We start from the raw sequence: 15,652 nt of genomic DNA on the forward strand, positions 1-15,652 counted from the left end.
TTACAAATGGACTTTGGCAGCAGAGAAGCACAGCTTGATCAAAGCCAGAGCCAAAGCAAACTAACGTCTGGCTGAATAATGCTCTGTAATCCAAAGATGTCACTGAGTGCTTGATCAAAATGCTCAAAGATCTTCCATGTCAGTGCACTTCAAATAGTGTTATCTCACTGTAATGCAGGATCAGGCATGATTAAGGCATCGTTAAGATGGTGAAAGAAGTGTGGTGCATATGGAAGATTTTGGAGGGGAATTGAAAAGAGGAACTGTAGGAAGGTAAATGGGAAACTTGTCACTGGCTGGGAGACACTCACCCTTGGGCCCCTCTTCCCTGGCTTTCCAGGCAACCCTGGAAGTCCTTGAAGGCCCTAAAAGGAAAAGATAAAAGATGTCAAGGATAGAGTGAGGCAAGGCCTATAAATACAAAGCAGGAAATAACAGTTGCCGCTTTTTGTTGTATCATTTCACGAAAGCCTTGAACATTTTTGAATAGAAAAATCAGATAAAAGTCACTCAAGCTAGATATTAACTCAATACATCTTGAGCTTTTTTTGAGAAGAAATGAAGTTAGCTGAAAGTAGCAAAGCACTCAGTCAGTGAGATGCTGGCAGGCATGAGGATGTCTTGTTAGAGACTAGAGCAGCCCTATTCCTTCTGTAGCCAATATTATTTCAGTGCAAAACCACTACAGTGCTCTGACTGTAAATCTGAGTCATTGTACTGGCAGGGAGGTCGGCACCGATTCCAACCACAGCCAATCACATTAATTATGGGCATCAGCTAGATTTAAAACGATTTCATACATGGATTAGCAAAGCTCTAAAAGGTCAAATCTAATGAGGGGTCAATCTGAGGAACCTCAGTTTACTTGAGATGTTGGGATTGTTACTTATTTTCCCATGGCTCCAGAAGTTTAAAGTGGTCAAGGAAAATGGTCCTAAAAACGGCTCGAGGCTGGACTACTGTAATAATGTCAGATGTATAGACCCTTTTTGTCTGACTTGGACAGGATCAATATTATGCTCTTTCAGCTAGCTTACACTTTGAAAAGCCAAAGGGCTTTCAGCAACCTAAAGACTCTTTAGGCTGCAACCATCAGGCTGTCCACACATGATAAGCAGTTTGAGCTGCAGTCGCTGCCGGGGTGGGCGCCAAGGCAGAGCTAGATCTCACATCTTTATAGAATTTATACAGTTTATAAACAATAATTATTCATGACTTGAAACTCTGAGTCATAATTTCTATATCCATGAATGTCCATGACTGAGTGACTGAGTGAGTGATGAAGTTACGCCATTGGTCGGACAGCCGAATGTCTTGACTTTTTCCTTTGGCCGTTGCGCTTTCAAAATGATGTGGTGCAAACAGTTTCTATTACATCATCAGGCGGTGTTTACAGTGGATCCACAACAGTTTTCAGCACCTGTATCTTCTGAAATGACCAGGGCATTTATTTACCTCAGCTGCAGAAGGTAACAGGCCTTTATGTGAGGCAGGCCCTTAGTTCCCTATATTTCCCTTTGCTTGATATGTATAATTGGCCATACCGGTATTTTAGTATGATGCCTCGTTTTGGTCCGCTCCCGTTTGCCCATTTACTGCATCAGGCGTGAATACAAACTCAACACTTCCTGTAACTGTTTGCTATTGAAAGCCCTGTAACATTTCAGCACAGCTGTGCTGACATGCTACAGTACAGGCGTCTCTGATTTTTTGACTGGCCTACAGATTAAATATTGAAGTGTTTTTTGGCACACCTGGCCAAGGGATGCTTGGGACTGAAAGGGGGACTTAAATCTGGCATGTTAAATAAGCATTTTTTTCACAAATTGCACCCCATGCACTCCCATACACGGTCCAGCCACATATTAGGTTTATACCTAGTCTTGTTGTAAGGTAACATGAGGCCTGGGATTGACGTGCACTAAAAAGAGTAGTCAGTGGCTAGCCTGACTGAAATACTGAATTTAACAATGACATTCGCATTGTCAGTATCATACATAATAGGCATCCAATATTCCATAGCCCTCAAGTGGAGACTTTACTTAATTATCAAGTCATTAATTTTGATCCTCCTTCTTCAGAGCTCAGGTCAGTTGAAGAGTTCATCAGATCTTATGTATCAGATCTAACTCTGCTGTCTTCAGAAATTGCAGAATATTCTGTCATATTTACCTTTAAAGGCAATCCTGTTATTGTTTACAGTTGAAACATAAGCCTCCTTAAACAGTCCATAACCCACTAACGTCAACCCTAATCCCAGTAGAGGGTGATTAAATTTCAACAATATGCTTCAAGTCATAATGAAATGACTCACAAGACAATATGGTAACTATATTTCACATCCTGTAACTGACTCAGCAATCTGTTCAGGCTACAATGTTAGTAAGCAATACAAATGGTGAACGTCCTCAGGAAAGTAACCTTTACCACACATCATAGATTGATATTGGTATCGTTTACTCCTCTCTCATAAAAATGGTCAGAGCGGCTTCAAGGGCATGCAGAGCTGTGGTTTCCCTCACTGCCAGAGCAGGAAAGCTTTACTTAAAACATTCTTTTTGGTCAAACATGACCTAATACAAGACAGAGAAGTCCTTTTAACAATGGAAAATGTGGGTAACCATTTTGTGTTCAACAGAGGAACAGTGGGTGACAGGGCCACATGGTCAATATGAATGTACACAGTCTACAATTCAACACTGGTTGATAAATGTCAAGATAAAATACTTTGACTGTGTTCATCACTAACGCTTTGTTCTGAACTTAGAAAGGTCAGTCTTATTCTGCAGTCTCAAGTCATTAGTAGATTTTTAATTTTAGCATTTTGTCACTGAAGCTTGTTGTTGTTGTATTCTTAACTAATTATGCATTTAACTTTAAAAAAAAAAAAAAAAAAAAAAAACCTGTCAAGTCTGTAAAGACAATTTTCCATTTCCTACAGTTCCTGCTCTCAAGAAAGTCCACGGTGCTTCAAATGTGAAAAATAGCACAGTTCTGATAATGGGGATGATGCATTGCATTTATATTGTATAGACCTTTATATTCCTGTTCTATATATTTAATTGAGCACAAGAGCTTTATCCTTACTTACCTTAGACCCTACTTTAAAAGTATGCATTCTCAGAGCAGGCACACTCTCTCTCAGAGGAATCTAACACCTCACCGCCAGCCTTGCACTCAGACAAACACTAACTGGCATGAACCTGACTATTTCTACCACTCCTGCTAAAAAGGAAATCACACAGTAATCAGCACCAATTTGAGGAGGATAGAAAATTTCTAACACCAAGTCAGAAAACAAATTGAGGATACGGAATGAAGCGATTCAAAAAATCACAGTCATTAACACACGCAACACTTCTATTGACAAATTAGCAAACATTTTAGAGATGTAGTGCTCGTTGAGCACCAGATTTGGAAAACCACACAACCAAGAGACATGTCAGCATCTACGTCAGCGACAGATCCAAACATCAAAGAAAGGCCAACCAACATTGAAACAACAAGCTGTCACACTTGTATATCATTGTGATCCAAAGATGTATTAGGAAACTAGCCCAAAGCATAGAAGAATGGCAGCCAAGAATTAAAAATGTGCATCTGTTACAGTCCAATTGCTCTAATTCATAAGACATTCATTCATAAAATAAACACTAAAACACTATACTGTAAACAAATCAAGAGATAAACAAATATTACTGTAGTGCAAGCACAAAGATGCGCTCATTGTGGCTCAAAGGGTTGATATTCATGCTTTTATTCAGGGGCAGGTTTGTGTTGTGTTTGTTTAAAGCTCACACACTCACCGGCGGTCCTGGTTCTCCCTTTAGTCCAGGTGGTCCAGCCAGCAGTGAGAAGTGAGTCGGTTCCAGGTCAAATGTTTGGAAGCCATCTGTTGCAGCTGGAGTGACTGGAATAAGCGAGGTGGGTTTGACATCCTGCACACCGGTCACTTTTGGCTCAGGTTTCTTAGGAGCTACTGTGCTCAACTGCTTTTTATGGGGAAGGTAGGCGTTTGAAGGAGACCCCTGTGTAGAAGCAGCTGTGGTCTGGAGGTTTGGCCTCATCTCTGATGGTCTGGTGGAAGCAGGTAAATCCATAGTATTCCCAGAAGGTTTCAGGGCATTAGTATTTCCTTGCTTTGTGGTCTTTCCAGTATGTAAAGTTGGGCTCGGTGGTGTCACGCTGATCCTAAGAGATGTAGCAACTGTTTGAGTTGGAAATTTTAACGGGCTTTCCAACCCTGGATGAACTGGTGGAGAAAGAGACACAGCACCAGGTTGTGGAGTGCTCAAAGTCTGATGCACAGATGTTTTGTTCTGCATCAGCAAGCGGTCAGTTGGAACAAGAATAGTAGTCCTGGTGTTTTCCTCAATCAAGGCCAGAGCAGGTCTCAGCCCCTTTTTGGAAAGCTCTGTCAATGACAGTGGAGTTAGATGAGTGACAGTAATATTTGGGTCTGTGGAAAATAGAGGTAGCAGGGGTGGAAACACAGGCCGATACGTGTCGGCTTCTCTGCAATGTTTCTTAATGTAATCACAATAGTTATGAGCTGCCTTAGCAGAGGGATAAATGTCAAACTGACAGATGGCACCTTCAAACGGCACCGAGTTGTGGTTCATTTTGCCCAGCAGGAAAGAGCCCTCTGGATCCAGGGCCTCAACTTTTTTAGAACGCAAATCTGTATGTATGCTTTTCTTCCCACAAGAAGTGTGCAAGAACACCTGATGGCCTTGGACATCCAAGGCCAGACTATGCCACCGGCCATCGTGGACATCATAGTCGAAACTCACAGAGCTCCTCTGCCCCACGTGTACCAGGACCTTCCCCGGAACAAACTGCACTGCGAGCTGCACTTTCCGTTTCTTAGACAGAACTGAGAAAAGAAAAGCGCTGTTGACTCGATGAACAGACAAACTGAGGATCAGGGAGAGATTGGTGGAGCTGTAGTTAGCGGGGATGACAGTGCGCACAGGCACCTGGATACGTGCCCTCGGGGTGAGGATAATTCCAGACTTGAAGGGGATGATGCCATTAGGGATGGTTCGAGCGCCTGAAGATGATGACCCGCCTGCTCTTCGCCCAGAAAGCCCGAGCTGCTGCAGAACATCCACATCTTCAGAAAAACAAAAGACAGTGAAGTCAGTGAGTCTTAGCTCAGGAGACATTAAACATCTAGAGATATTGAACAAGACCCTTTTCACAATATCATGATTTCTAAGCTTATAACAAAATAGAACATGTGGTGACTTTCTTCTTTCCAAAACCTCTAAAAGTAAAAGCTTTAACATAACACTAAAGGCACCGACTACAAAAAGCCTTATAGGAGGGCATAAAAGGAAAACTATTACCACACATAAATGTTCAAATTAAAAAGGTTAATCGCATTAAACATTTCACTTTATATGTGCCCCTAATAAGCAATTTAAAAGAAGATACCATAATAATTTGTGCAAGACACCTATTAGCAACGTCCCACTCCCACTCAAGAGCGCTGATCTGCATCAAAGTACAAACACAAGTGCGGCAGTATAAGTGACAATTTAATATGTTGTGATGCCAAGCAGGGAGTTCACAAGTTTAAAGTTAGACTAATGGAAATGCTGCAGCAAAAGCAATTTAAAAAGGATGCATAAAATTTTCAATAGGGCCAAACATCGACATCCAGCTTTGGAGATTGCCACAAATTATGTAATCATTACATCAGTCTTAATTAGAACAATCTCAGGAAGCGGAGACTGAACGCTTCCCTGGAGAGGACGTGGGGGGGGGGGTGTTAGGAGGTATATTAGTGCAGAGACAGAAAAGTCATCTCACTTTATCCGGTAATGTCTGCTGATTAAAGATGATCGCTCTGACAGGGGCCTGAGCTCATGAAAACATACTGCAGTGTTTTCTGCAGGTTTTAATTGCTACTTGCTTCTCATGGGAGGAAAATGTGGGTAATTTTTGCACATTACAGTGTTGTATATACTGTACACTGCTCCTAATTGGATCCACACCTTTGTTCAGTGTAATTAAATCCACAATTCACTGTAGCAGGAAACAGCCTTTATTTCCAGAGTATTCTTTACAACAAACGCACAGTGCTGAGCAGCTGGTGACCACCCATTATCGCATGCAGTGAAAAAGGTTGTGTTACTGAATTGACACTATTTAGTATTTCACAAGAAGTTAAGCTAAAATAAGAGGAAAAACTGTTTGTTTTTTTTAACCTCTAAATCACCTCACAAACCCAGAAAATGAAGTACTTGGTGACCTCCAAACCCAACCTGACGGTCCAAAACTGACAACCACTGAGAAAACAGCACCACGGTTATTTAAATCTAGATATTATTTTCACAAGTATAACATTCAGTGCTTTTAGAAAGTCAAATCTGTTTTTGGTTCCAACATCAAAACAGATTGGAAATGTTCCCATTGTCATACTATTGTCTATTGTTAGGCACCGGTGCAAGTCATCAGCAATGTCAAACAAAGGCTTTTTGTTTAGTTTAGCAAGGTTTGGAAAATAAAGAATTGATCATCCCCAGCCAATCAGCATACCCTGAATACAGTGCATTAATCCTCTCAGTACATGCAATGTAGAAACTAAAAGCTTATATATGGATCTCAAATATCCATCTTTTTCCAGACTAACGCAAAACAAATGTAGGCAATGCTGAAATGAACTGCTAAATGATGAATTACAGCTCACCAGAGGAGACACAAGTACAGACACTATATATGTTAGGAGGGAAACCCTGCTCAGTGTGTGCAGGCAGCAGGAGGTCAGCTCGATACCAAAGAGAAGAAACATAAAACACAGAAACTGAACCCAGAACAAAGACTTTCTTCAGTTAAATTACCCACACAGCACTGATTTTAAATGTTAATATGGTATGAGGACAGCAAAACTATTCTTTCACTTTGATTTGCGATCTACTTTCACGGCTTTCGCTGCATACCTAAATCTAAGCGGATAGGAAGGCTGCCTAAGGCTTTTTGTGACCTCCTGATGAGCTGGAGAAAAGAAAAAAAAAGGAAAACCGAGGATAAAACATCCCGGAGACAAAGAACAAGTGCGGCAAACAACACAACTTTTCTCAGACAGCTGGCACATGCACAAACAAATGTTTTTCCACTATTTGTATGCTGTCAATACACACTAAAGGTTTCCTGCAGCTGCTTCACACTAAAAAATCTTCTAGTGGAGAAGAAAAATAGAAATAGATTAAAAAAAAATGTAACACTTAATTTGTTCATTCAGGAAAAGTGCTGGCATTAAATAACACAACCGGTTCTTAACATTTAAAACAACCACATAAATCACAATTTCAAGAATTCTGCATCCAAAGATGTTTTTGGGTTACACTCTCAGGGAGAAACAGGGAGTAGTTTGTTGGCCTCTGACTCACACATGAATGCAACTAATGGCCAGCAGGTATTAGCAAAGGTCTGAATGCTCAGTCAAAACCTCTCCTATTCCACATTAAAATGGATGATATATGTCTTTACCTTGTTATATATGAATAATTTACAATCATTATTATTATTCAGACAATTTGCTTTCTGCCTGTAAGGCCTCCAAGAGGTGTTGGGTCAACCAGTGACCCCAGGGCTGCAGGTATAATTCCTGGCACTGACAGGTGAGCCATCATCTGGAAGATGGTTGCTATTACACCTGCAGTGACATATTGAGCCCCAAAATCTGCTCCAGGGATGCTGCACTGTGGCTGACCTCCATCAGGCCCTGAGCCTTCTGAGGAAATGTGTTGGCTGTTAATCTATGTGTAACCATGGTAACTGTGCAAAAAGGACTAAATTTAAATTGACAGCTAAGTTTCGATCTGGTGTCTGAGGTGAAAACGTGGTAGACCTCTGATGTCTGCTTGGGAAAGGCGACACTACGCCAATCCTTGATTGGGTATTTAATACGCCGCAGTACAGCCAGCACCATGGAAACACATTAGTCTGTCATTTTCCATGTGCAATATTTCCACTGTAATCCACCTCCTTAATAATAACATAACACAGACATTGTCTTTCAAATGATCCAACCTGCAGGTTTTTACAGTACACCAGCAGGACCGTTTTTCCAGTGCAGCCATGCGCAAATTCATAGTCTCATTAGGATCTGAGTTTGCAAATTAACACATCCTTACAAGTGAGCAGGGACAACATCAGGAAGCAGGACTGATGAATCATCTAAACTTTATTAAGACTTTAGGAAGGGTGTGAGGTTTGCTTAGGCTTAGAGACATAAGAACTGAAGGTTTGTAAATTCATCAGGTTGTGTCCAATTAAATTAAAAACCTTTCCAACAAAATAAATGTCTGAAACATTTCTGAATGCTCATATTTTAAAACCTATTCTTTTTCACAATTTAGTTATAGAGAGGTAGGAGTGCAGTGCTTTCAGCAAAATTGCTAAGATGTCAGTGTTTCAAAAGGCTTCAACTTACAAAATGGGATGTAGCGAAAGGAGAAAATGAGGCTCTAATTCCACCATCCTCCAACAGAAAACAATGCCATGAAATAGAAGCTGTATTCTGGAGTGTCCTACTAATCCAGTTCAAGTGTTCAGCACACAACAACCACTAAAAATGGAAAAATGTTCTGAGAAGAGCGGCTCATCTCCTACAAACACTTTCCAGAGACAACATCCTAAACATATTGAATCAGATGTGCAGCTGCCCAAGCTGGGGGACGTGTAGATGGCAGTCATAGATAATCCATAGATAACTTGGACAAACGTGCACAACAAGGGGCCCCTGTTAAGGTAACAACTTATTTACTCACTCATTCTGTGATCCACAGCTATTTAACTGCATATACTCATGACATTACCTAGTTTATGATCTGAATATTTCTCACAGTGGTGTAGTGCACAGGACACACCTGAAAGTGTCACTGTAACCTCCCATAAATCCATTTTAATTTCCTCTTCACTCACACTGTAACACCACCAGTTCAACACGGTGCTTGCATCAGTAAAGTCTCATAAAACAACGACATACACCCACCTCTTTCCTAAACGCACTTACCTTGTGCTTGTGCGAGCCTTAGAGAACAGGTGCAAGAGAGTATAGTCCAAAGAATCAGAACTCTCCTAAAGAGAAAGAAAACAGTTTGAGAACATTACAGCTGACAGTCAAGGTACAGATAATCTTAGAGACTATTTCATTACAATTCATTAATCTTTCAAATATGATTTATTCTCTAACAAGTTAAAAGCAATGATAAATTCCCATCAAAGGTAAACAGAGTGATAGCCTTTATCCCTTTATTTTCTTACTTAGTCTGATCAACAGCAACACAATGATTCATTCATTTATTTAGAATAATAATTCTTTAGAATGACAAACAAGGAAAACAAGGAAAAATAAGATAATCTTAGCATTTGTGTAGCTTTAACGAGCACATGGGACTGATGAGATTAATCAACTAATTGTTTCAGCTCGTAATTAATCTCTAACTCATCTAATTAAAAGTCACAATGTTGAATCAGAAGTTGCAGAGCATAGTACAAGCCTAAGTTGTGACATGTAAAGATGAAACTGATGCACTAAAAGTCTTGATGTTAATTTGGCCATGAACTCTGATCTTACTGTGACCTACCACAGTGATCAGACCTGCTGCAGAATGAGTGAAAGCGTCAGCAGCAGCTCTGCTTTGTTCAAGGAGTCTAACGTCTGCTTCAAAAACAACAAGCTTCGTCTTATCTTCCTGCCTGACCAGATAAGACACTGCTCAGCAGTTAGACGAGTGCTCGCACAGGACCACCTCTGACAACCCTACGCCACACCTCATCGCTTTAAGACCTATAATTTCAAGTTAAAGATATAGCCATTCGTAACCGATTTCATTTATCAGTGTTGTATTTTATTTCTTACATTTGAACTTTTCAGTAACTGAGAGAAACCGCCTCGATTATAGCCTGTGCACTTTCTGATGGCAGGTTTCAAAAGGATTTCATGGATTTAAAATGGTGCAGACTTTTCTCAACCCACAAAAGACTATGTAATCCTTCCAATTGGAATTAGATCAACCCCATTTTCACATGACAACAGTGACATTTATCACCTCGCATCAGGCAATGCACAGCAAATTTCCCTCCATTGATTTCTCAGTGACATTTAAAAGTGTTAAAAGGAGTGTTGACTGCTCACATGTAGAGCTGATGTGGCTCTAAAAGGTACACTATTAGCACTGAAGAGTGTGAACTTGTATTATCGCAGAGATAATGTTGGTTTTTACATTCCTTGAGCTGTGATTTCATTGTGTGCACCCACATAAAACTGGATGCTTGTTGAGCAAGGGATGTTTTAGAAGTGGTACAGGAACAGTGACAAGTGCCATTATGAAAGCAGTTAGAGGAAATCTTTTACATTTGTGGTTTTCCAGAGAGCCACAGAGAGCCATTGGTCAACCACTGCCACACTGACTGCCAGTTGAAGCTCTTAAAAAGTTTTCCTCCCTCTTTTTTATGTCCCACTGCTCTCACACTATACTGACATTAGCAACAGAAACAAAAAAAGGAGGGGGGTGTGCAGTTCGTTACCAAGTCTGTCATATGTCCAGCAGGGTTATATGATGCAACATATTTTACTTTTATTTCCCCTCCCATTGGGACAGACAGCCAACCAGCTGAGTGAGATGCAGGGCAGGGAGGAGAGAAAAAGAGGAGGAGGAAGGGAAGGAGAAGACTTTCTCCTCCTCTCATACATCTCCCTCAAATCAGTCCCAGATCGTCTGGCGGCTCATTCTGATACAAGCTGCAAAGACACAACCTCAAAAACAGTACAGCAAACTACACTGGCGTCCACTAAACCGTGTCAAGAGCAGAGAAAAATTGTCTCCATAAGCTCACCTGCAGCATATTAAAGTGCACCACCTGTTCCAATTTATAACTAATTGTTTAAAGTATTAACTCTGATATTTTCTGCAATTTCTCAGAATAACTGTCAGCAAATTCTGCAGCAAGTTTTTCAGACCACTTGTGGAAAATATTACAACTTAAATCAACGCTACTAGCAACAAAACACGGAATATCACTGTCAAATGTACATGGTACCCTTAATTCGGACACAGGTGATGTTCATGAGCATATGAATGACTTCCTCTCGAACCTGATAACCCGTAAAAAGAGAGAGACGAAAGCATCCATTTAGTTTAAACTTTAAAATGTATCGACTCACCCCCCGACTCCAGTGGTTTTGAGTTTGGAGTACGGGGCATTGTCCGGCTCCATAGCGGTTACTTCATTCTTTCTTGGGAGTTTTTACTACAGTCCAGACGAGCCAGATAAAGTTTTTCCATTCCAGGTGTTCCTTGAGGGGCCGCGCGAGGAGTGAACGAGCCGGAAAACAAAAACAAAACAACACATCCAAAAACTGGGATTAACCGGCAGTGAAAAGGCAGCTTTCTGTCATTGCATTGTCTTGTCCCTTTTTTTTAATATCCCTGTAGTCTCCTTCCAGAAGATGATAGCAAATTTAAAAAAAGACGCTCCGGAGAGCTCCACCTGTGCGCTTCCTATGTTTTTTCCGTCTTCCTTTCGCGCGTTTTGCAAAGTACAACGAACGTCAAGTCAAGTCCAGTACAGCTTTCCCGGGAAACAGATGCAGGACAAGATGACGACCGCCGTTGTGTGTGTGTGTGTATGTGTGTGTGTGTTATGTGTGTGCCGACTTCCCAAAATGAAAGTTTATTGTGGACGGAGGGAAATCTTGAGAACCGGGGAGGGGGAACACCTCCCTCTGTCGCCCTCAGCTGACATCGAGGGAAACAAAATTGGAGCTGTACGACCGTGCAGTTCCTCCAGCTGAAGGTGTGTCTTTTCAGAAAGCAGGCAGGGTCCTCTCAGATTGTAAGTGTGACATATATGTTGTGTGTGTTTGTGGGTCAGTCAGTGGCAGAAATGCTGTAGGGTTATTAATGACCGAACACATACATCTTCTAGTCTCAAGCTGCTTGATGCAGCTGGAGCATGTTCAGGGCCACACACAGGATTTTAGAAATACAGAGCCCATGAGTCCGGGCCCCCTTAACCACCCCTAACACAGACCTACAGGAAACCTTCAACAGACACCAAAAACCCTCTGTAAATTATTTTTAAGTTTCACAATTAATGACCAACGTTAAAAATTAAATTGCAAATTTTCAGAAAAGACATTTTTAGTGAGAAAAGCACAGGTGTAAATAATAAAATAATGACTGGTTGAATTACATTTAGCTGCGTCAGCTTCAGGGTCTTTGTGTTGTGTATAGGCCGAACTGAAATGAGACGGTCTGTCCTACGGAGGAGGAGAGTGCGGGTCCTGTCGCCTAGCAACTTTGACAACACGTGACTTTTTTTAGGTTTTGGTTGGTTTGTGGTTTTTTATCAGTTGTACAGTTTGTTGTTGAACTGAGCTGAAACCTCATACTTACATTTAAAAGTGCAATCCTCGGGATCTCTCAGTGTTGTTTGCTGCCATATTATTTTCATTACCGGCGTGCAGCTGAATCTTGGGATAGGTTAGGCCAATGACGTACCAACCCGTTGGAGCCTTCATTGCCCAGGAAAAGTAGGCTGCATTTCTCAGCTGCATTCGAAGGAGCATTCAGCCTAGTCATGTCGCTTTGACACAATCAGTCTACCCTCTACTGTCATGGCTCAAAAAGAACAAAGCCATCATTAAGGTTATTAGCAACGCCTGTGCTTTTTTTGTTTTCAAAGTCAAAATTCTCTGCTGTGAAAAAGGCCTTTTTTTTGTTGAGAACATTTGGTGAATACAACATGGTGTACAGAGGAAGTGTTGTGTGGACTGATTACCTACAGCAATTGAGCAAAATCTAGCTGCTAATGAAGACCATGTGAGACCTTCAACAGCTCCACAAAAAGCATGTAAGTGGACCTTGAGTTGAGATTGTTTTGACAAACAACTGTGTAATGGCAACACTGTTTCTAAATTGCACAGGCAGGTCTTTGGCATTTATATGTATACATCTGTGATAAGCTATAATAAAGCCGCTCGATTTATTGGTCAATTTGTATTTATATATTTACATAAAGTGTACTATTTTAGTATTGATTACAGAGACCCAACAATTCCCACCATGAGCAAGCATACTTGGCAACATGCAAAAGCCTGAAATTTTTGGGACACACAAACTGTTGGAACCAAAACCACAGGACATGATGTTGGGATCCAGAGCTTTTTACTTCCTTGTATGAAAGTGTACAGTTCAGGTGAGGCCCAATCACATTGAAAAACCTTCATGAATCACCTTACCAATAAATGGCCATCTTTTTGAAATATATTTTATTTGATGTGAGAGGGCTGGTATAACCTCTTCCACCAAGCTTAAGAAGATACAAGGAACCAATAGACCAGCTTTTAGTGACAGCCTTCCTTCACCAACATCCACTTCCGTTCTCACCACAGTAACATGGATCTGGGTTGCAGGGCTTCACTGGTTCCAGTTTGTGTCTGTGTGTGTGTGTCTGTGTGCATGTCTGCACTGTCGTGTGCTGTGAAATTCCTCTGCCAAAGAAAGTCCTCATTGACCCGCCTTCAGCAAACACGCTATGACAGTGTCCAGGGGAGACCCAACAGAGCACCGATTCAGCTGCCTGCAACTGGATCCCTCCTGCTCACACAGAGCCCCCTCACAGTTCGTCCTCTCAGGGCCAGGAAGGAAGGGAGCGCACCGCTTTGAAAGAGAACTTCCCATGTACCTGTCTGAGCTATGTCGGATGTGAGCTTTTGTTACCGCAAGTTTTAGTTCACAGACAAGAAGGGCAATGTCCTCGCGGCCTGTGGAGGAGTGCAGAGGAAGATCTCCAATCGGGGGTGTACAGTTTCATGGGGTTTGTAATGACTATTGTAGCAGCCTATGGAGGTGGCTCTCAAACTGAGAACCAGGGATGCCAAGTGTTCTTGAAGGCATGCCAACGGAGGCCAAGTAAGAAGAGGAGTAGTTTAAAGGAATAGTCCAACATTTTATGAAATACTCTATTTACTTTATTGCCAAGTGTAAACATGAAGCTACAGCTAGCAGGTAGTTAGCTTAGCTTAGCATAGCATAAAGTCTGTAATCAGGGGGAAACAGCTCTGTCCAAAGGTAACACATTGGCCTAAACTATTACTCCTTTAGAAACAATTATTTTCTTCAAAATTCTTTCATTTTGAGGAGAAGGCTGGCAAAATTCAGTATTTTCATTAATACTAAAAACCAAAACTAACAATTCATTTGTCAGTCTCTGAGTACTTTGACTTCCCACCAGTTTATAGCACTCACAACCAAGTCCATTCATTCTTACTGAAGATGTGTATCTTTAAAAAAAACAGGTCACAAATACATAGATTCATTTTTTAATAAGGCTAAGTAATTTCCTAAAACAGCGGGGTACTGTAGCTTTCAACAAATATCACTCAAGCTGAGTAACACTTGCGGATTAATATACATTTAGTGTCTTAGCAAGTGTTAACAGCAGCAGACCATGGTGTATATGGACTAAGTCGAAATGAACTACAGTTCCAATATTCATAGTTGTGGCTTAGTGATGTGCTTTTAATAGTTTTTGGGCACGAATGGAGCTCTATGGCACAGCGGAATAAGCTACATTAGGCTATGGCTACAAAGACACGTTGGTTTTTTCATGGGATTTGTTGACAACTAGACAAATGGAAAGGATATCCTTTAATGCACATTGATAGAAGAAAGGGGGTGAGTAATAGCTGTCAGCATCCATCCTTTCCCATGCAACGTAGGGTGTAAGTTATGTAATTGTTCTGTAAAGTCTTTCCAGATATATTTTCTTGGGAAGCATAGGGGGTTTGTGGTCTGATACCTATGCTGGTGGTCCTTAACATTTAAAGGCTTGAGAGCCCATTTCAAGTTGGCCTATGGGACGGAGCGCCTGAAGGCAAGAGCACCGTAATTTTTATCACAGATTTCCTACCTGACAGCAGTTCAACACGCACCTCCTTCCAATCCAAGCAAAGACCTTCCATTCTGTATTCAGGCCAAGAGCCTGTTTCATGGAAACCCTGAATGAGCTCTGGTGGAAAGAGAAATTAAAAAGAGTAGATGGGTTTTTTTTGTTTTGTTTTTTAAAAAAGCAATCCAAGTTTTTCTATTAGTGTTTTATAAGTTGATTTTCTTCCACTCATCACATGTGACTGCCATCCTGGACCTCATCTATAACCATTGACAGGTGTGGATAGACACTGTGACTGTTTTTACTCCAGACCAGTGGTGGGTAATAGAAGTCAGCTGGCCGGTATACCCCAACATTACAATGGATATTAGAAGTTCAGCGTCTACAGGAAATTGGAGGATTTTCCTGCAGACAGACGGTGTCAATGTAACTAGCGACCCTATACCTTATCGCTATGAATCATCTTTAGCTAATAGAGCAGTTACATCATTTATGAGCAACATTTGGTTTTTGTGCATAGTCCAAGAATTATGGTGATTTATTCCATTGACTGTGGCTGTAATTTCTGAGATTAGTAAAAACATCAAAAGACCTGAAGGGATTATGATCATTTTTGGTTATCCCTCACCGCTATCTATTTTTATAACAGGCCTCAAAATACGAACGTATAAAATAGCACATGTATCCTTTCATGTCACGCTCTAGTGATGGAAACTCTTGTCTGATAAACACAGAGTCTTTT

General features: G+C 41.1%; 1 protein-coding gene across 1 annotated transcript in view; it reads right to left on the minus strand.

Annotated features, from left to right (window-relative positions):
- The window catches only part of LOC111236546 (collagen alpha-1(XXVII) chain B-like), a 63,116-nt gene extending 51,884 nt beyond the window's left edge, over positions 1-11,232 (minus strand). The window contains exons 1-4 of the mRNA XM_022765316.1: positions 11,180-11,232; positions 9,026-9,090; positions 3,807-5,116; positions 312-365 (exon numbers count right to left, since the gene is read on the minus strand). Coding sequence (XP_022621037.1) covers positions 312-365; positions 3,807-5,116; positions 9,026-9,090; positions 11,180-11,232 — 1,482 coding nt within the window. The remainder of the gene's footprint in view (positions 1-311; positions 366-3,806; positions 5,117-9,025; positions 9,091-11,179) is intronic.
- Positions 11,233-15,652: the final 4,420 nt, after the last annotated feature.

The sequence above is a fragment of the Seriola dumerili genome, unplaced genomic scaffold (assembly GCF_002260705.1).
Source record: "Seriola dumerili isolate Sdu_G_001 unplaced genomic scaffold, Sdu_1.0 BDQW01000668.1, whole genome shotgun sequence".
NCBI classification, from domain to species: Eukaryota; Metazoa; Chordata; class Actinopteri; order Carangiformes; family Carangidae; genus Seriola; species Seriola dumerili.